The 23,307-nt window shown below is 39.2% G+C and overlaps 1 protein-coding gene across 5 annotated transcripts in view; it reads right to left on the minus strand.

The window, feature by feature from the left end:
* fancl (FA complementation group L) overlaps nt 1–23,307 on the minus strand; it is an 84,188-nt gene that overhangs the window by 18,291 nt on the left and 42,590 nt on the right. For all 5 annotated transcript variants that reach the window (XM_072580976.1, XM_072580977.1, XM_072580980.1 and 2 more), the window contains 3 exons: nt 18,128–18,224; nt 14,768–14,836; nt 534–684 (listed from right to left, as the gene is read on the minus strand). In XM_072580976.1, the coding sequence (XP_072437077.1) occupies nt 534–684; nt 14,768–14,836; nt 18,128–18,224 (317 nt within the window). The remainder of the gene's footprint in view (nt 1–533; nt 685–14,767; nt 14,837–18,127; nt 18,225–23,307) is intronic.

Raw genomic sequence — 23,307 nt, forward strand, 5'->3', positions numbered from 1 at the left:
GGAGGTTTCTTAAATAGATTCATAGAGTAATAAAGCACGAAACAGACTTTCAGACCAACTCGTCCATGCTGACCAAATATCCTAAACTGATCTAGTCCCATTTGTTAGCATTTGGCCCATATCCCTCTAAACCCTTCCTATTCATGTACCCATCCATATGCATTTTAAATGTTGTAATTGTACCAGCGTCCACCACTCCCTCCTTCAGCTCATTCCATACATGCACATCCCTGGTGAAAATATTGCCCTTCAGGTCTCTTTTGAATCTTTTCCCTCTCACTTTAAACCTATGTCGTCTAGTTTTGGACTCCCTATCCTGGGAAAAAGAACTTAGATGCCTATCACGATTTTATGAATGTCTATAAGGTCACCCCTCAGCCTCTTTTTTTTAAAAAAAAAATCAGTATTCCTATAACGATTTTGTTTAAGGAAATGCTGAATAGCATATCAGCATCTGTACTATTCATATATTTTCTCAATGTCACTTCAAAACTAGTCAGATAGATCTGTAACTTATAACAAAAGAGATGTACCAATGGCAATTCTGCGCGTTGTGGTTGCACGTGCTGGTTTTTCTGGTTCTAGCACCCAGGTCTTCTCATCTATCTCATCCATAACATCCCAGAATTCCTGCAGTGACTCCACTGCTGCCAGAAACTGACTGTGAAGATGCATCAAACAGCTCTGAGAAAGGAAATATTTAACAGAGTTATTTGATGAAATGGTAAAGAAGGTTAATGAACATAGTGCTGATGATTTGAATATATATACACTATAAGGCACCACACAATAAACTGTTAGCAAAATTGAAATCCATGGGATTAAAGGCAGAATTATAGTCTGGGTACTAACTCGATTTAAGAGGCAGAAAGCAGAGAGAATTGGAGAATGCCTGTTTTTCAGAATAAAGGGGTGAATAAAGTAATGTCCTTTCATAGGATACAGTTGAGCCTGAAGTATTATTGTTTGACTGAAATAATTTCAATATACCAAGCAAATGCAAAAACTACAGCCAAAACAAAATACACACAATAACCCCAGTAGGAGCATAGTAACACAGACGCAGAATGGAGGCCTGGATTCTGACATACAAAGTGAATTTAATGGTCTCCTCTATGGCATTTGTCAGCAGAGGGACATTTCATTGGGTGGTAGGGTGGCATTTGGGGATCCCAACTGAGTATTGCCCATGCTGGGATTGACAGATTCAGCCTTCCCTCTGGGCAGTCAATAGAGACCCTTAACTGGGCAATTAATAGCCACTTAAGGTCACCACCATGCAACCACTTGCATTAACTAAGTAGTGCATCACAGGCTGTTTACACCAGAAGCAGGATAAGCAAACTTTGTGAGTTTGCTTGCAGGCTTCTGGAATGGATGGCTTCCTTCATTCAAAGGCAGGATTGAGGCACCCAGTAAGAAGGGAGGTACTCACTGACAGACCCCCCCGGGCCCCTGTTGCCGACTCTCTTCCACTACAATACTGCATTCCTGCAGGCTGGAATCCAACGTTAATACTAAGCCTTCGCTCGGCTGTCACACTAGCAGCAGCCATAGCCTCCCTGGTAGCACTGCCATTCATTCGAGCTGCTGGCCTCTCATATGCTGGCAGCTGACGGCAGGGGGTGACTTCTGCTCCAGACATAAGCCCGCCACTATCCAGTTACATGCCCAAGTGTCATTTAATAAGTTCACCTTACTTTAAAAAATGGCAACACAGAATTCTAACTGGCTTTCTAGCCTGCCAGCAAGATCCCCATCACTTCCATTAAATACCACCTACATGTCAAGTACTAAACTAGTACAACTTAAGAAGCCTCAAGGCTTAAGCAAGGCATATCAAAGCTGTGTCAAACATCATTGCTGGCATCAGAGGAACTGAGCCACAGGAAACACGAGAGGAAGTGACTGCTCACAGAGTGCGAGGACATCTATGAGTGGAACTACAAAAGATGGGGGAAGATACTAAAGAAATATTTCACCTCAATACTTACTCTGGAGAATAACATGGATGCTAGGGAACTTGGGGAAATAAACAGTAATATCTTGAAAAGTGTCCATAAAACAGAAGAGGTGGTGTTGGAATTTATAAAACACAAAAGGTAAATAAATCCCTGGAACCTAATCAGGTGTATCAGAACTTAGAGCCAGAGAGAGAGAGAGAGAGAGAGAGACACACACACACAATGTTGTACAATTCTAACACACAATGTTGCTGTTCTAACTTTGTTGGTGGGGTAACATTTGGAAGCAATTTAAAGAGTCATAGTTAATCTGCATTTGGAGAGGAAGGGATTAAACAAAAGCAAACAAACATACAAACAAACAAACAAACAAACAATCAGCATGGTTTTGTTAAAGGGAAGTCATAAGATTATAAGAAATAGGAACAAGCATAGGTTGTTTGGCTCCTTGAGCGGTTCCATCATTCAATAGGATCATGACTGATCCTATGTCTGACCAACCTGACTGAATTTTTCAAAGAGTAATCAGGTGTGTAGAGGAGGCTTTTAATGTGAAAGATATGGGCCCATGCTGTCAGAGGCAAGGTGCTAGCATGGACAGAAGCTTGGCCGTCTGGCAGAAAACAGAAAGTGGGGATAAAAGAGTCCTTCTCAGGATGGCAGCCAGTGACGAGTGGTGTTCTGAAAGGGTCAGTGTTGGGACTACAATTTTTCACTTTATACGTTAACAATCTAGATGAAGGAACTGAGGACAATCTGGCGAAGTTTGCAGATGATACAAAGATAGATAGAGGGACAGGTGATATTAAGGAAGCATGGAGACTGCAGAAGGATTTGGATAGGTTAAGAGAATGGGCAAAGAAGTAGCATTTTAAGTATCGTGCACAGCTTTGGGCCCCATATCCCAGCCAGGCAAGATATACTGGCCCTGGAGTGTGTTCAGAGGAGGTTCACGAGAATGATCCCAAGACTGAAAAGCTTAACATGTAAGGAACATTTGAGGACACTGGATTTATACCCAACGGAGTTTAGAAGGGTGAGAGGGAATCGAATTGAAACTTACAGAATACTGAATAGCCTGGACAGAGTGGATGTTGGGAAGGTGATTTCATTGATAGGAGAGACTAGGACCCAAGGGCACAGCCTGAGAGTAAAGCGAAGACCTTTTAGAACGGGGACAAGGAGAAACTTCTTCAGCCAGAGGGTAGTGAATCTATGGAATTCATTGCCACAAAAGGCTGTGGAGGCCAGACATTAAGCATATTTAAGACTGAGATAGATAGGTTCACGGAGATCAAGGGGATCAAAGATTATGGGCAGAAAGCAGGAGAATGGGGATGGGAAACTTATCAGCCACGATTGAATGGTGGAGCAGACTTGATGGGCTGAATGGTCTAATCTTTGCTCCCATGTCTTATGGTCTATTGTAATCTACTTGGATTTCAGCAAGGCTTTTGTGACGATCTCACAAGAGAAATGGATAGCAAAAGTAAGAGCTCCTATGGAGCCATGGAAATCTGACAAAGTGGATCCACAATGACCGGAAGTCGGTGTCCTGTAGTGTCCCACACAGTCAATGTTGGGACCTTGTGATTTGTGTTTTATATAAATGATTTAGACTTAAATGTAGGAGGGTTGATCAGGACATTAGCAGACGATACAAAAAATTGGAGGGGTGTCAAATAGTGAGGAGTATACCTTTAGATTACAAGAAATAAGTTACAAGATCAGTGGCAAATGGAATTCAATCCAGATAAATGTGAGGTGATGCACATGGGTAGGACAAACAAGACAAGAGAACACCTGATGAACAGTAGGATTCTGGGAAGCACTGACGATCAAAGAGACATTAGCTTGCACACCAATCCCTTAAGGTAACAATACAGCTGGATAAAGTGGTTATAAAGGCATATTTGTTAGCTGAGGCATAGAATTTAAGAGCAAAGAAGTTATGCTGGAGCTGTATAAAACATTAGTTCGGCCACACCTAGATTATTGTGTGCCGTTCTGGAATGCATTATTATAAAGTAAGGTAAAGTCACCATAGTCTTACCAGATCATGGGGCTGCTCTCTAATTAAAGAGAGAGATGACTGTGATGGCTTAACCTGAGAGTCATCACACCTCAAGTGAGGAGAGAGATTGAGAAGGAGAATCCTTTTTGGTAACCTCGGCCATTGCAGGAATTGAATCCATGCTATGGGCATCACTCTGCATTGGAAAGGAATCATAGAGCCAACTGAGCTAATTGAACCTTATGCATATTATGTGGAGGGATGTGATAGCAACAGAAAGGGTGCAGAGGAGATTTATCAGGATGTTGCCTGGGCTGGAGACATTCAGTCATGAAGAGAGTTAAGGCAGACTGAGGTTGCTTTCCCTAGAACAGATAAGATTGAGAAGGGACACGATTGAGATGTATATCCTTTTAGGTTGTCTTACAGTACGATAACGCAAGATCACAGTAGTTTTTTTGATAAGCATTACTTATCCTTAAATATTGCTAGTCTTGTGTGTTCTATGATTATACAGCATGCTGTTTATCAGAATATAAAACAAGTCAAATATTTTACTCAGGATTGTTGGAACCATGGCAGCAAATGTCACTTGATTAAATTTCCAGGAAATACATCAAACTAACACTGGCAACTTTAAATATATCATCTTCATGAACAGTGCTAGTGGGGTCTACTGGCAGGAGGAAATGAGGAGTCTGGTGGCAAGAAATGTAGGAACAGGCCAGAAATGTAGGAACAGGTCAGAAAAGTGGTTTGATTTAGAGTCATTGAGATGTACAGCATTAAAACAGACCTATTGGTCCAACTTGTCCATGCTGACCAGATATCCTAGCCCAATCTAGTTCCATTTGCCCATACTTGGCCCATATCCCTCCAACAATTCCTGTAGAACCACAACGTGACCTCCCAACTCCTGTACTCAATGCTCTGACCAACAAAGGAAAGCATACCAAATGCTTTCTGCACTATCCTATCTACCTGCGACTCCACTTTCAAGGAACTATGAACCTGCACTCCAAGGTGTCTATTCAGTAACACTCCCCAAGACCTTACAATTAAGTGTATAAGTCCTAATCTGGTTTGGTTTTCCAAAATGCAGCACCTCATATTTATCGAAATTAAACTCCATCTGCCACTCCTCAGCCCATTGACTCATCTGATCAAGATCCTGTTGTACTCTGAGGTAACCTTCGCTGTCCACTACACCTCTAATTTTGGTGTCATCTGCAAACTTACTAACCATACCTCCTATGTTTACATCCAAATCATTTATATAAATGACGAAAAGCAGCGGACCCAGCACCGATCCTTGTGGCACACCGCTGGTCACAGGCCTCCGGTCTGACAAACAACCCTCTACCACCACACTCTGTCTTCTACCTTTGAGCCAGTTCTGTATCCTCCCCAAGTACAGTTGTAAAGCTATCCCTTATCAAAAATGCCACTGCTCCTCCAGTCTCTCTCCTCCCTCCTCCACCCCCACCCACACCCACTCTATCCTTCCTATAGTATTTGTATCCTGGAACATTAAGCTGCCAGGAAAAAGACAACTTACAAAATGCAGCAGCCAATGAGTGCAAAGCAGAATCCCTCAAAACAATAAAGAACAATCAAATATTGGATAATGCTAATCAGAACTCTCATACTCCTTGAATAACGTCTATGCAATCTCTTGTATTGAATTTAAATGCCAGCGTAGTTACACGTGCAAGTCTCCAACGTGGGGTCTTGAATCCAGAATGACATCATAACTGACATTCTAGGAGTCTATAAAATCAATAAAGATCATGTGTTGCAGTAAGAAAGACCTCCAAGATTTGGCTGTGAATACTTCCTCAAATGGTTACAGGACCTCTCTGGGGTTTCCACACGGATGGGTACCAATAATTGTCATTTACCAGCACATTCAATGTAAATTCAAGAGAGGTGTAGGCATAATGGGTTTGGGATTCAGCAATGCCCTGGGATTAAAATTGGGCTGTGACAAAAAAGCTAACACACCCATGTCTATGCAGATTAACATAATTAAAAGCAAAGCCGGTATAAATGGTATCTGTTCAGTACATTACTGCAGAGGCAGTGGGATGCACAGAAATGTTCCAGACATGCATTATTGGGAAAAGAATATTCTCCAAGTAGCCTTTCTTACTCCTTCCGATGGACTTGATGACTGCACGCACACAATTCGGCCCCGTAATAGAGATTACTATTCATGTGAGAAGCATTTATTGCAATGTTATGTAAATTTTTCTATCATGTTGGCTATTTGGATTTTCCACTCCTCCTTAAAATCGAACAGTGGAGAAGTCTTCGATTTAAATTTTCTGACTTCCATTTATGCAATTGTATATGCAATACCCAGACTGAAAATACAAGATTCCTGACAAAGAACAACTTAGAATTTTACCTTTGATCGCACCTTGGCATGTTTTAATAATTTGGGCAGAATTCAGCAAATGCACTCATAAATTGAAGGCGATATTCACAGTTTCAGTCAAAACACATTCATCATATAAACTTAGACATTTAAACAAAATGTACAATTCAACTTTTTGCAGTTCTTTTTCACCCATGCTACACGTTGAAACCAATGACATGACAAAGGAAGATACTCGAATTTCCTACACACTTAATGTGAAGCTATAGACATAGACACCTAAAGGGCAGGATCTTTCTCTAAACGCCTACTGTATTTATCAACCTCAAAGCAGACTTCACAAATTAAGTAAAATGTTTGCCCCATCTCTGCTCATTTGAAAGGAAATCAAATATTTGCATTCATCTACATCCAATGTCTCCATCTCAGTTGCATTTTCTTATGCTCAAATTGTGAATCACATAAATGATTGACAACTGATTGTGTCTGGCTCAAAGCCACTAACCCTTGTCAGCATGACAGACTGCAGATCTACATTCTTTACTTATCCATTCTGCTGCAGGCACACGCTTTTGCTTTAATGTAAACTATCCTGAAAGGTTTAGTCTGCCTCAGCAATTTTTACTGAAAGTTTATTTATGGTTGTATTACAGTAAAGTGGCTCCATCTGCTGTGGAAATCCAAAGCAAATAGTTCAACATCCCCCCACCCCTTTAGCTTGCAATGCGTAACTGGGCCAAGTAGCATCAAAACTTACAAAATGTATGATCCTCTGTGAATTTAACATTGGCTCATTCAGAATTTGTAAGGATTTTCTTTCTTCTTTCACTTTAAAAACAAAAAGCTTATCGGAACTTAAACTTTCACTGTAACCTTGCCAATCATTCCAGCAGTTTAGATCATTAATACCTTAATTTAAAGTACTGTCTGCTACCGCTTGGCTTAAGCGTAGTTTATTTGCACACTCTTTATAAAATCAAATTCCTCGCACTTTACAGGCAGATAACTAATTGAGTTCTGCAGTATTTACATTATCCACATTCCATTTCAATTTCAGTGTGATTTTATTCAGATATAAATTTCCAAGCAATCACTTTCATTTTCAACTTCAAGGCCTTGAGGCAGTCAGGTGCTTGACAGCTCATCAAACATACGTTAGTTTCCACAAATAAGGCATTTATGCTACATATGTTTAAATTCATTTTAAAAAAAAATCTTCTTCCCTTTTATAATCACAAGACTGAAGTTAAGTTTGTGGGTAAAAATGGTTGTAATACTTATGACGGGTTAACTAAAATCAATATTTCTATGGTTATTTTTGTGGTGCAGACCAGGGACTGTTAATTTAATACACAATTCAACTATTACATTTTCTAAATCACACTGACAGAACATCACTAAAAAAGGTGACTATATGAGTAAGAGAATTAACAACACAAAAATCTGCTTGAGTCAAAAGTCAGACTTCACTACTTTGAATGCCTTTAGCTTGGAGTCTGTTTTTTGAACATGAAGCCATGTTTTATGTATTCAAAAGCACAATAAGGAAAGGTGCATTATTGTCTTGATCTCCAGGAAAGCTAATTCATTTCATAAATAAAAGAGACCTCAGAATGTTAACAAGGTTGTAATCAAAGATTAGTCTGTAGGAAATTAACCCTTTACCTTTAGGTGGCTTTCCATGAGGAAGTCAGAGGCTTCAATTAATATTTTTACTTTTGTTGCAGTTGAGAGCAAGAGGTTAACAGCCCTGTCACTAGATAAAGCTGTCCAGTGAGATAACAGTTACATATGGGCATAGGCCACTTTGCCCTTGATGCTCATTCCTCACTAGTCAAGATGTGCCATCTCAGCTTCAAACCACTGGCTTTATCTGATCATGCTGTGAAACACCTGCACTGGCGATCAGGCTTTGGCTTGATGTGCAAAGATCTGCCATCATCTGCTTGACATTGCACAAGTTATAATTATTCATCTGAATGAATATGTCAGAGCAGCAGCAGCAACCCTCTCATCACAGCAGCAGAAAAATACATCAAAACATTATCATCCCAGCAGGAAGACAGGGACCATAAGGAAAATTATGCATTTCAATATGGATGCCATGTAAAAATGTCAAGCTGTAACTCTAGCCGTGAAAAAAAATCATATGCCTTAATTAAAAATATATTCAAATACTACTGCCTAATACTTAGTAACAAATGCACAGATCAAATCTTCACAAAATAAACAAATGTAGCAAATGGTTACAAAATACATTTATTTTATTACAATATTCATGTACTCTGTTTCAATACTTTGTTGTAATTCATACACCTTCCAGTTACAGATTTGGGCAAGTATTTATTTTGTAACAATTAAAAGGCAAAAAGGGATATAAAGGTAAAATACTGGTTTATATAATTTACTTCAGATTCAAATTATTTTGTGTTGAATGTAATTGCATTACAAAGTTTATCATCATGTCCATGAAATGCCTTGTGACTCACTTGTTTGCATTTGTAAAATTATTGAAAATTAGAGGACCTCCATATTTGACATTTTCCTTTTTGGTATCCTTGCTTTCCATGTTCTAACTTTGATTACATGGTAATTTTTTAAAAGTTTTAGTTTGTCGGCCACCATTCTGAACATTCTTATGCTTTTCCTACATTCTACCATTTCTGACTTGTGTCCATTTAATAGAAAGTCCCACATAAATAGTCTTTATTTTAGTTTTGCCGCTTATGGAACACTGTGCGTTCTATAGTTTAAAATGTCCTACACATATTGATGTTCACAGTATGCTCCTAACTTTGAGCATAAACTCTAGGCTGACTCTTCAAGTTGTGGTACTATTTTCAGTTGTGATGTTAAACAAAGGCCTTATTAGTACTCTCAAGCAGATATCAAAATTTACCATTGAGGTATTTTGAAACAAAATATACAAGTGATTGGTATCCTTGGGGTATAGTGGCTAGCACTGAGGCCTTGCAGCTCCAGGGACCCAGGCTCCATTCTGGGCTTGATTCAAACCTTGGGCGACCTTATGTGGAGTTTGCACATTCTCCCTGTGTCCGCATGGATTTCCTCCGGGTGTTCCGGTTTCCTTCCACAGTCCAAAGATTAGGTCGTAGAATTGCTACAGCGTAGAAAGAGGCCATTTGGTCAATCTATTCTGTATCCCACAAAGACTCAGGCTCCAGCTAACCTAAGCCCATCTTTGGACTGTGGGAGGAAACCAGAGGAAGGAAATCTACCCAGACACATTGAAAAAGAGCAAACCCCACACGGTTACCAAGGCTGGAATTGAATCAGAGTTGCTGGTAGTGTGAGGCAGCAGTGGCAATTGATGAGCCACTTGGTGCCCCTTGAGGATTGGCCATGCTAAACAGGCCTATTGGCTTCTTTCTGTAATCTTGGGATTTTATGATCTAGTTGCATAAATGACTGAGCAACCCTCTTTAGGACACTCTGTTCTCATATTGAAGAGGTGGAGGAGGCAGCTAGAAACTTTCAGAAGAAAGTGTACCCTGTACAAAAGCCCTTCACTGTCCCTTCACAGCAAGCAAAGATTTTCTAAGAGGAGTGGTGTCGATGTTGTACCTTGACAGTCCTCGGGTCACAATGGCCATTTGCCTTTTGCAGTTAATAGACTTTAGATTGCTAACAAATGTTTTCACATTCCAGTTTCTGAAGCTTAGCTTGTTCTTTTGACTGGAGAGATCGTAATTCTGGTGACTGCAGCGTCCCTGGGGAGGGAGGTACAGATTGTTATAAACACACAATCTTTCACCAGAAGCAGCAGGTGAAGACCACATTAAGGTCCCTAGAGGTCTGGGCAATATTACCCAGAGAAAACTGCATATTGCTGCCTTGAAGGCTCTGGGGCAGTGGAAAGAGTTCCGGGGCCAGCTATACAATGGACTTGACCAAGTACCCATCCCTGATATAACCTTAATCTAGGCATTCTGAGATCAACTAAAGCCTGCCGTCCTTGATACCTGCATAGAGACTATTAGATTTGCTCTGTAATAGAACCAGAACTGATTTGACACTAATGACACCCATATCTATGCTCTCAAGTGGAAGCAATGAGACTCTGTCATCTGGCAAAGCCACCGATATTCCCAGCGAATGACAGCAACATAGCACCAGCCAAAGGCTGATATCTAGCAATGTACTGATGATGTGAAGCACAATTACTGAGTGGAGAAGACATAGGAGATTCAAGCTTGTGCAGACCAGCATGACATGCACAAGCTTTTTAGACTACCAAGGCAAGACGCACATTCGACTAGACAAAATCTTCTCCAATCACAGGATGGCTCCCAGTTCCTCAAGGACAACAAAACCATCCTTCAGCAGTGGAGGGTGGTCTTCAAACTCTTCCTCAACCAAGACTGCAGAGTATTCACAAAGAAGATCCACAAAGTCATCCCACAGCACATTGCGGAGAATTCCTAGAGTGATTCATCAATGAAATCATCTAACAGATGAAAACCAACAAAGTGTGAGATCCAGGTGGTATATACGAATTGAGGTCTACCATGCTGGTGGTCGGTTCATATTATGACTCCCTCAGCTTACTCTCCATCTCTGGGATAAAGAGGAAATCCCCAGAAACGTCAAGAACATAGCCATTGTCATAATCTACATGTGGGGATAAAGAGGATTGTGGAAACTACAGGGGCATTTCTCTCCTCTCTATCAAAAACAAGATCCTGGCTTGAATTCTTTGTCCAGCCTCTGAGAAATTCCTCTAGAAACCCACTATGGTTTCTGATCATCCAAAGGTACTCCAGACATGGTCTTCATGACTAGAAGACACAGGAAAATTGTTGGTGCAAAACCAAGAATCGTCCCTCACCTTCGTTGACCTGACCAAGGCATTTAAGTCTCTCAATCACACAAGCCTATGGAAAATCCTGTAGAGTGTCATCCAGTTTATTGGTTGCTGATTGACGGTCTTCACCACTTTGAGACTTCTGCAGGATAATAAGTGCCACTGTCCTAAGCAGGTGATCTGAAATTGACACCTTTTACATCAAAGTTGAAAAATGTGGTGCTGGAAAAACACAGCAGGCCAGGCAGCATCCGAGAAGCAGGAGAATCCTGCTCCTCGGATGCTGCCTGGCCTGCTGCGTTTTTCCAGCACCACATTTTTCAACTCTGGTACTCAAGAATCTGCAGTCCTCACTTTCTCCTAGTTGACCTTTTACATCAAGGCTGGTGTCAAACAAGGTTGTATGAGCACTCCTACTTTGTTCACCAACCACGTTGTCTAACCTGACAGATCACCACTGTCAAAATTCAATATCTTCTAGACAGGAAAGTTTTCAAATGAAAACTACTTTTGACTTCACTGACCTTCAGTTTTTTGATGGCTGCTGTATGATGGCTCACTCTGCACAGTAAATGCAAAGGCTGCTTTACCTTTTCATTATCTTGAATAAAATTCTAGGCCTGTTCTTAAACAATCGCCAAGACAAACATTCTTGTGGCCAGTTTAGCATCCCTGATCCACATACATTGACAGGGTGCCTCTAGAATACATGTAATACTTCCCATACCTCTGTAGCCACATCTCCCAAATCAATTAAAAGTCCAGCACTGAATCAACTGTGCCAGCGCTGTTTTCTTCAAGATGGAATGCATTTTTGACACCAGGGATCTGTGAAAATTAAAAAGGTTGTGCTGTGAAGATTGTTGCCTGTACTGCAGTGAATCCTGGTCCAACTATCAACAATACATTATGAATTTTGAGAGATTCCATCAATAGTCCCTACAGTGATCAAATGGGATGATTGGCGAAACAATATGAAGCTTTTTCTGCCAATATCAATGCCCTGTTCCAGAAGACCCAATCTCAATCTATAGGCCAATGTGTCCCAATATCCAAAACCCACCTCATGCAGCAAGTTTGCTTCTGCCAGTTGTCTATTAATCAACACTCAATGGGTGGCCAAAGGAAAAAGGTATTAGAATACATTCAAGGTCACCCTAAATGATGGAAGCGTTGATATCACTAACCAGGAGGAGAGAGCTGCCAACTGCTCAGACATGGTACCTCCTAATCTATTAGGACATCAGCCACATAGAAGCTCAGCAATTCAATTGCGAGGTAGAACGATGGCAGAGGAAGGAGAAAGTAATAAATCCAAGGCTGTGAACTACCATCTCAATCTTCGACTATTAGACGAGTTTCAAATAATTAATGTGATAGTTTCTTGATTTCCCTGGCAGGAAAATTCACAAATAAATACTGCTAATCCTGGAAAATGCAGAATTTATCAAATCATCTTGCTAACAGATCCTGGCATCTTCAAAAATGTTATAGTTCAATCAAGTGCTGAAACATGAAAAAGGCTGCAAATTGGCAAAGTAGCATTGAGTGAAGTGAAAATCCATGACCCTTTATGCAGCAATCCAAGGGAGATCAGGGATCATGGGTTGTAGTCAGGGGTCAAGGAAGGAGTCGGGGTCGGTGCACACGATTGGAAAATCAGCAGAAAAAAAAGAGTTATCCAGGAGATACATTACAATTTCTCTGTCTAATTTCTCCTTCATGACATCCAGGTAAATATACTGAAACTAATCTGAAGTGTCTGATATTTAACTCAAGAGTCAGAGACTTTTTAGGAGGATCCCAGAAGTACCGGGTAACGGCCCATTGGAAGTTTAGATTTCTCAATCAATTCCCACAATAATCGGTGCATTAGGCAACCCGGACACCTGAAGATCTGGACCATGACTTTTTATCAGTCACAAATCAAACAATCAATCAATCTGACATATACATTTGGGTGGCATTGAAGGCAGGGCTAGCTTGCTAAACAAGCTCAACAGCAGGTTTGCTGCATATTTCAGGAAAACATAATTGTTTTTTTTCAAAACTGCAACTATTAGGTTTATTGAAACAAAACTAAAAGGACAGACAAGGTAAAGAGTTTTTTTCCCTAGCTGCACAAATCTGCAGACTGAATGTCTGACACTAAGCCAAACTATTCAAGTGCTTAGGCTGTCGAGACTGAAAATAGCACAAAATAAATAAGTTTCCTTCAACAACTATATGTCACTAAGTTCTAAAAGGATCAGTGAACAAAACTAATTCCCCTCTTCCTAGGGGATGACCAGTTTTCTGCCGACGTTAAACTGAGGAATATTGTCTTTTAAATTGAAGGAAATTATTCGTAGCTTCACTTGCTATACCAAATTGAATCTGGTATATGCACAACTGGATAATAGAACTGGCATTTGTTTAGATAAAAGAACTAGAATATTATCATATCTTGCCAGATATCCAACTAATAAAAATTGTATTCAATTGCCTTTTTGTCTATTTGAGGCCAACAACTATAATCGTTTTGGAGTTCGTAAAATACAATGATTTTTCTCCTCTTTATTTCTTCATGGAATCATTCCTGGGCCCAATCATAGAGTCACAGAGTTGTAACAGCATGGAAACAAATCCTTAAGTCCAACTAGTCCACGCTGACAGTGTTTCTAAACTAAACTAATCCCACTTACTTGCATTTGGCCCAAATCCCTCCAAACCTTTCCTATTCACGTACTTATCCAAATATATTTTAAATGTTATAATTGTAACTGCATCCACCATTTCCTCTGGCAGTTGCCCCTCATACTCTTAAAACTTTCACCTTAAAAATATGCCCCCTAGGTTTGAACTCACTGAGCCTGGGGGAAAAAACCCCTGCTATTCACCTTATCTATGCCTCTCATTATTTTAAGAACCTATATAAAGTCATCCCTCAGCCTCCTGCTTCAGTGAAAGAAGTCCCAGCCTGTCCAGCCTATTTTTATACCTCAAACCATCCATTCCTGGCAACATTCTGGTGAATCTTTTCTGAACTCTCTCCAGTTTAATAATATCCTTCCTATAGCAGTGCAACCAGAACTGCACAAGAGGCCTCACCAATGTCCTATACAACCTCACATAACATAGTAATTCCTATAAGAGATTTTCATTCACATTACCAAACACTTATATTTTTAGATTAAGGAGGCTTTATCACAGCTCAGTCCACAAAGTCCATCCATATGCCTTTGGTTAAGGATCAAATCCTTTGTCTGTCTTCTTCCAGTCTATGAGCCAATTGTAACAAAGTTACCAGCATCTTGCCTAAGATCACTTAACAATATAGATCAAGAATCCTTTTAAGCTGATTAGTTCAGCTTATAGCTGAATAAACTCAGCAAATCATAAGGGAGGTTCAAACAACTGACTTTGAAATATTTTCACAAGATTGTTCTTCTAAACAAGATACCTGTTTATCAGTAGATTCAGCTACACACTTATATTATTTGTATAATTTATAAAGACTGAATATTCCCTTGACAACAACACTATGTTACTCAAAAACAAAACAAAGAATAGTTAAGAAAACATTTACAGAATTTGACTTGTACCTGCTGTGTCCAAGAAATCACAAATGGAACAGGAAAATCTGTGGAACAATCAGGTGATTCAGCTGGGTACTGAAGATAAACAAAAAGATATCAAGTAAGGAATAGATTGCTGTTGTCTGTAAAAGTGTCACAAACCTAACCAATCAAACCTCTGAACTTTTGACTTCAATGCAAGTCATTTCTTTGTGGAAGATCTTTTAAAAAGATGTAATTTTATAGAGAATAAACAGAGTTAACATTGAATATGGGTAACCTTTTCGTCAAAACTGGGTCACTGGACTGAAAACATTACCTCTATTTTACTCTCCACAGATGCTGAGTTTGTCCAGCATTCTGTTTTTGTTTCAGATCTCTGCTACATACCTCTAGAGCAGGTCAGACTCAAATCCAGTCCTCCTGGCTCACACTATCACTTTTCCACAAAAGCTAATTTTTTTTTAATATAAAGACCTAAATAAGAACATTGGCAATTTTATGACTTGCTGCCTTAATCAAAATTCATACTATATTTCCCACTGGCACACTGCAAGTTCTGTGTTAACTCCCAATGTCGCCTATCACAAGGTTTAACATGCGAGAGCTCTGATTTTATGCTTCACATTCAACATTGAATGGCCGAGGCACAACTAAATGACAAATAAGAGGATTTTTTTTACTTATTGCTCTCAATACTAGATGGAAAGTTATTTACTTGAAGAAGAAAACATGTTCTTTTTTCCAACCACTGCAAAAATGGACATTTCACGGCTTGTCAATTGTGGACAGGGACAATAGCTGCAAAATATTTCCTTGAACAGTTTATGGAACAGCAAATAGAATTGATGATGTTTAAAATCAAGGAATATTTCAATAGATGACAATTTGAAAGCCATGACAAAACTTGGAACAATGGATTATCGTTGGGTTAAACGAATCTGTTCAAGCGTCAATTATAGGATGGGGAAAGCATGACAGAGACAACTTCAATGATACTACCCCAAGCTATCAGCAAGATACACAAGATCACTTCAAGAGTTATCTTTCTCAATACCTGTTTTGATATCGTAGTTTTCAAGGCAGGGCATGACATACACGGCGACCGTCGTATCCGCCGGTCTGGTTACTGCGAGTTTCAGTTACCCGCAGTTTCGATTAGATTCCCTACAGTATGGAAACAGGCCCTTCGGCCCAACAAGTCCACACCGACCCTCCGAACAGCAACCCACCCAGACCCATTCCCCTACATCTAACACTGCGGGCAATTTAGCATGGACAATTCACCTAACCAGCACATGTTTGGATTGTGGGAGGAAACGTGAGCACCCAGAGGAAACCCACACAGACACGGGTTTACCGTGGCCCAAACATGTTACATGGAACGTTCCAGAATCATTGACCAGGAGCTGCCGGGAAGGTAAACTTCCCATTTAACTGAAAGGGTTTGCTGCCATCGGTGGTAGGACTTGGAACATATCCCCTGCAGGTACAGGGGGCACCACTGTACTTAATACAGATTCTGGAAAGAAATGCATTTTATAGATTTTTAAGTTATCCAAGAAGTTACTTTGTATAAAAAAAAGTACACAACCTTAAAATGGAAAACCTGCAAGTCTAGTCTATTGGTGTCCCTTAAATATTTCTTAAATAATTCCAGTTCTTCAAGATGTACTGTAGCAACTCAGACTCCTTTGACAGCACCTTCCAATTCTGTATCTTCTGCTTCCCTGGTCCTTCTAGCTGGCAGACGAAGAGGAGCACTACCATCTGAAAATGCCCATCCAAGACATGCACCATTCCGTCTTGGAACTATAATTGCTGTTCCTTTTCTGTTGCTCAGTCAAAATCCTGGAACATCCTTCCTAAAAGCACTGCGGGTATTCTGGAAGCTAATTCTACTAAACATTTGCTCACCCAAGAAGAAGACAAGACTGACTCTCTTGATATGGACCATGTCTAGCATCAAGGAACCAATGACTGGAGTCAATGGGAATCAGGAGGGGAGAGGAGGGGAAGGAATTTTATGCTGGTTGGGACCATGCCTAGCATAATGGAAGATGGTTGCGTTTGTTATGGATACATCAGCTCAGCACCAGCACATTACTACTGGAGCTCCTCAAATTTTCTTAGCCCAACCATCTTCAACTGCTTTATCAACGATCTTCCCTCCTTCATCAAATCAAAAGGAGTATGTCTGCTCTTGATTGGATAATGTTCAGAATCATTCACAACTTCTAAGATGCTGAAGTAGTCAGTTTCCATTTGCAGTATGACAGACAACATTCCGACTTGGGCAAATAAGTGGCAAATAACATTTATACTTCACAGGTGCCACGGAATGGCCCTCTCAAAAGAACAGAGAATGTAATAATTACCATTGAATTTAATAGCACTACCATTGCTGAGTCCCACAATAACAACATTCTGGGGTTTACCCTCAACCAGAAATTGGAATTGACTAGCCATATACGTCAAGACAGGTCAGAGGCTGGGTAGTCAATAGATTGGAACTTGCCTCCGGTTCCTGAATATGCATTCGCCATCCACAAAGCACAAGTCACAAAAGTGATGAAATTCTATTTACCAGGATGCGTACAGTTCCAACAACATTGAAGAAACTTGACACTATCCAAGACAAAGCAGTCTGCTTGATTATCACCCTATCTGCTACTATAATATCCCTTCTGCACAGATGCACAGTGACAGCAGTATGTATTATCTACGAGATGCACTGCAGTAACTCAGAGGCTCCTTTCACAGCATCTTCTCATCCTGTGCCCTCTACCAACTAGAAGGACAAGGGCAACAGATGCACAGGAGCACCATCACCTGAAAATGCCCATCCAAGACACACACACCATCCTGTTTTGGAACTATAATTGGTCTTCTTTCACAGTTCCTGGGTCAAAATCCTGGAACTCCCTTTCTAAAGCACTGTGGGTATTCTTACACCCCAATGGCTGCAGCTGTTCAAGAAGTCAGCTCTATACTACCTTCTCCAAGGCAGCTGGGGATAGGCCAAAAATGCTGGCCTAGATGTGGACACCCAATGAACAAATAAGAAAATCCTTATGTTTGAGATCTTTAGTTAACATCAAATATTCAAGACTGATTAATGAATTATGTTATACTGAACAGTTTCAGCTTTTGGCTAAAGTATAACTATCCTAAAATAAAATGCAATTGCGAACCTGACCATCTTATATCATAGGTTTCAAATCTCAAACTCTTAAGATGAAAGTGCACGGCCAAATAGCAACCAGAAACAAGTTGCACAAGTAAATAAATGCAACTCATTGTATCTATATTGGCATTGTTTAATATACAAAACTGTTCAAAAGGAATCCCAACATTATATCTTTGAATCCATTACCAGTGCCTCACCTTTGATTTTAATTTAATTGTGATCATATGCTCTCGACCTGCAGAATCCTCAGCCTTCAGCTTAATGGTTCTGAACTCTGCATCCATATAAGCAAGTCTGAGAAGAAAATATATGAAAGGTTTATGAAATCAAAGTCTACTAGTGATTTGATGTGTTTGCTTTACCCCTATTAATCTGAAACTAATATCAGAAAGACAAGGTCTTGAGTGCCAAGCATTTCTCCTGTCACAGATTTACTGCTGTTAATACACCAGTCGGCTGTTTAATGTGTTCATATATCACAAAGTTATTTACGACCTGTGTCAAGGCTCACGCTGTGGTCAGTGAGCACCATGTTTCAGTTTTCCATCATGGGAACCTTTGGCACACACAGCAGGTTCTTGTCAGCCTTTACTTATGTTCACATAAAACTTCCTGTCAGGCCTTTGATCAATTTTTGCAGTTTTATACTGTGTTAGAGCAGGCGGCATTTTTAAGCCCATTAGTATTATTACTTTTTAAATCTATTCTTTCTCATTAAATCTTTCACCTTGCAAATTATTAACATTTGCAATGAAAACCATCATGTATGCATTTGTAACTTATCTACCTTTTGCTTTATCAGAGATTGTGTACAATTCTGAGTAGGAAGCTCATTAATGTACTTTACTTAATTGGAAAACTATATCTGTAAACCTGCTCCAGCTGTAGACACTCATCTGCTTAGATTGGCTTTGTTAATCAATTTCAAATGGCTCTGACAAAAGTTAGTGATTAGAGTTTAAAGAATTCAATAAAAAAAATTAAAGAATTTCATCGCCCTTACAATGAGACACCAAGTCAAACTGACCATTAACATCCTAGCTTTCTTCACATTGTGCTGAGATAGACAAGCTTGGTCAGTGTAGTAGCAAAACCACTGCAGTCTTCGCATCCTTTGGTCAATGGAAAGAAAGTAAGAATTTTCAACAGTCAGACTGCTAGTCAATTTCTCTTGGAATGTGACACAATGACAATTACCAGCATGCAAAATTCCAGAGAGATTTTAAGCAGTCATTGAAGGAAATAAGATTGAGGAAGACCAGGTTTTGCCTATTCTTTACCATTTCTTTTGGAGCCACAAAAGGCAAATGAGACAAGTTCTTGATCTAGTTTCTCGATGAAACCCAGCATAAATATGGTGACTGTGCGCCAAGAGGTTATAAAAGAAATCTTGATCAATGGGAAATAGATATTATTTTATTATTTTGTGGGAAGTGGCCATTTCTGGTAAGACCTACATTGAAAAGGTAGTGATTAGCAGCCTTCTTGAACCGCTGCAGTTTAGGTATACATTAAAGTACTGTTTGGATGACTCTCAAAGGTCAGTTAACCAACTCACTTTGGGACTAACCAAAAGCAAAGATTGGTAGGTTGAGGCAAAAGTATGGGAAACCACCGAGTCCCAACCCAGCTATCAAGTAGTGAATGCAGTTTCTTGGCAAACAGGAGAGGCAAGTGCCAAAATAGCCCTTGTACCCACTAGTTCATGGAAATAATGTACCTTTTCAATGACAATGCAAATTCCTGCAGATGTCAGTGTGTTGAGATAGACTGGTAAACTAATACAGGCAATTTATTGACTACTTATGGTCAGACTTTGACAGATTTTGAAAGACTTGGGGTAGTACCATAGAAGAATACATAATAGAATTCAGCAGATTGCAGAAATTCCATTTAGAAGAATGCAGAAATCAAGATTGCAGAGACTTCACTGGAAATTCCCCAATCTCTGCTGGCAGGAGTTGTGTTTTTCCACCAAATTAACAAGTATGGGCAGACTTCTCAGTTTAAGAGGAGTTAAATTTGTGAATAGACATACGCTACTCAAAGAAATGCTGGATGCTTAAAAAAAAAATTCTGAGAAATATGTTATTCTCCAGCAGTGTCCACAGAACAAAAGGAAAAATCTGTGAAATGACAGGAAATGGAGAATGTAATGTTAAAACTGTCTACGTACAAGTCACAGGTAGCCAAAATAAGAACTGAAACTCATGGAAAGTGAGAACAGAAATGTTATTGATAATTTGATAATTGATCATTTTGAGTAGTGAAGTGAATTTGTGATTTACAATAGGAGAATGAACCCCAGAAATGCTTAGAGTGTAGCCAATGTTTCAAGTGCAATCCAAATTATTAATGTCATGAACTGTCCCAATGGTACAACAGGGTAATCCAAACTAAGCATGAAAGGGAAGCTTCAGAGAACAATGGACATACAAATCAAAGAAAAACCATTGTAGTATTGACAAGATTAATGTGATCCTAGTGATTAATGTTTGGTGGCAGAGTCTTTCAATTGTGCAGTATTATACACTGGATACATGTCTACAGTGTGTCAAATAGTCTGGCTAAAATGCTACCTAGAATCTCCAAGTAATAAGGATAGAGACAAAGTTAGGGAATTGGAGAGTTCCATCAGATTTGGGGATGACAACACACTAAATCTTTGAAAATAATGGTTATTCATTGTAAGATAGGGGAATCAATCATTTTATTAGCACTGATGTAGTGTCCAGTGAAGTACCATTGTTATTATATAGGCCACAAATGAAGCAAGCACAAATGAAGCTGGATATGGAGAATGACAAAATCATTGTTGTTTGAAGTTACAGGTAATACAATCAGGATCCCTTTAATGGAATATATCCTCTTCACTAAAGAAGTTAAAAAGTGTCATTGATATCAGGGGTAGTAAATTAGAAGATAAAGTGAAAGGTGTTAAAATTAAGTAGACTATTTGTGAAATTAATTGGCTAATGGTGAGCTTATATATGTATATACAAATATTAATATAATTATGAATATGGCAGCAAGAAAACCATTTAACAATGGGTTATGTTAAAGGAACCATGCAGTAACAGACAAAATAGTTCATAATACTTTGGTGAATCGTCCAAAATGTAAATTATCACCTGTACCAATGTGGGTTGCCCGTGCTAAGAATTTCTTGAAGATGATTGGAGAAAAAAGCCCATATCAGTTAAATTTTGAAAGGAATCCTAAGGTTCTCAGTAATAAGTGATCAGTCCCCAGCTTGGGCAGGGGCTATAATTGACTCAACTTTCTCTGAGCATTTGATTGTATTGCATGCAGGCTGAAAGGCTTTCAGTAAGCTCCAGTCTTAAAAAGAATTCAGAAAGCCTTAAGACACAATGTAAGGCCATTGGAAACCAGCTTCGATCAGCAGGGTATGGTTTGTAATAAGAGGCGAGGCCTAAAGACTGGAGAAGCGCAGGAAGGTTACTGTTGAAAGTGGAATAATAATGTTACAGTATAGGAATGCAACTATTCAAATATACTCTCCAAGGTTGTTTGGTATGGATTACAACTTTGTAGATTGAAATCTCCCAAATCCAAATGTTACACAGCAATAAGCATCAAAATACCACAACAGACAGCTTGTCCAATGATAAACAGATCAATTCTGATGGTAAATAGGAGGTTAATGGCTCCAAAGTACAACTCCAAAAGTGGGTAATGACATGCAATATTTACCAGAAGGGGCAGTACAATGGAGAAATATGAATAAATATGAGCATGGAAAATATAAAAGTTGGGTGAGAGGAACAGGTTAGGTCAACGGATGAAGTACAGAAATTAAAAAAGGGAATAAAACTCAAACAGCAAGTTTGTAAACTCAAGCAGTAGATCTGGAAGGAAACATGCCTCTAGAAAAATATTATGACCATTGAAAAATCTCATATTAAAAGGAGCACAAAGAAAAACAGCAGCAAGATAGAGGGCACAGTATAACAAGGTTAAGAAATATAGTACAAACCAGGAACGCCATCAGGAGCAGAAGCTCATGTGGTTCATAAACGATCCAGAAGTCAAGTCAATACATGATGTCAAACAACAAGAATTACAAAGCTGAAGAGAATTTGGGGTAATAACACTAACAAATAAGGGACAACCAGCTCCATCACTGAGATGTATATGCACAACAAAAGTGTCCCCTGATGGAACATACAAAGTTAATGCAAGTCTAGTGGCACAAGATTTTGAAGAAAACTGGGGACCTCGATATCATTAAATTCACTATCAATTTTGAAAATTTTCTTGGCTTTGTTAGCAACAATTGCTTGGGAGTGTAAATCAATTGATATTATACCTGCAGTTCGGCAGGGAGATCAGCTCAAGAAGGAAGGAAGAGTTTCTTCATCCTCCAAGAGGCATCCGATGCAATCGGACAATCTGGGTTTTAAATACATATGGATTTGGCCTAAATGATGCCTGTAGATTTTGGTATTCCTCAGGAAGATCTGTATTAGTAAAATTGTGTTGTCTTCAGTTAAACCTCCGTGTCTTATTGATACTAAGGGTTAGTTTTCAAGCATCTTTAATATACACACGGATAATTTTTTTTAGAGCAGCAAATTTGAAAACATTGTCAAAAATGGGCTTAAAACAGAATTCAAAATTGGAATTCAGTATTCTAAGGCTTTTAAGATTTGAAATCAGGTAGCATGAATTGAATATCACTCTGTATAGCATTCTTATTTGAAAAATGTTAACTTCATTGTTATTAGTCAAAGTAGGACCTCACAAAAACGTGCAGCAGCATTCAAAACTAAAATAAAGGAATTACAATTAGACAGCTGAATTAATTGGGCACTCAAGCGAGATGTCAGTTCTGAAGAATTAGAGTTGAGTACAACAAGAAGACCCAAGATGGAAGATATTATTTGGTGAACAAAACACTAAGAAAATTTAAAATAGAGCATAAATGGTGTTATCAAGTTTCCAGCATTGGGAGATACCACAAACATAAAACCTGTTGGCTTTAGTGATGCCTCTTAGGTAAATCTGTGATGGATTCTCCAGTACAGGCAAATCTCTGATTTTTCTTAAGGGAAAGGGTGGTAAATTTGACTCTTTGGCTTGGGAGGCAAGAAGGATCAGCAGAGTAGTAAAAAATGCCTTAATAGCAGAAACTCCCATTCTTGATGAAACTACTGGATGAAATTTAAAAAAAACGGTTTCAGCATCAATACCCGTTGAGTGCTACACTTATAATAAATCACTATGAGATAATGTATACTCAATAAAATGTACAAATGGAAAAAGACAGAGGTCAATGCTGCAGTTTTAAAATAGATACTGAAAAATGAATAAATTTCCAAACTGAAATAGGTGGATAGCAGTGTCCAGCTATGTG

Source organism: Chiloscyllium punctatum, chromosome 11, assembly GCF_047496795.1.
Source record: "Chiloscyllium punctatum isolate Juve2018m chromosome 11, sChiPun1.3, whole genome shotgun sequence".
Taxonomy (NCBI): domain Eukaryota; kingdom Metazoa; phylum Chordata; class Chondrichthyes; order Orectolobiformes; family Hemiscylliidae; genus Chiloscyllium; species Chiloscyllium punctatum.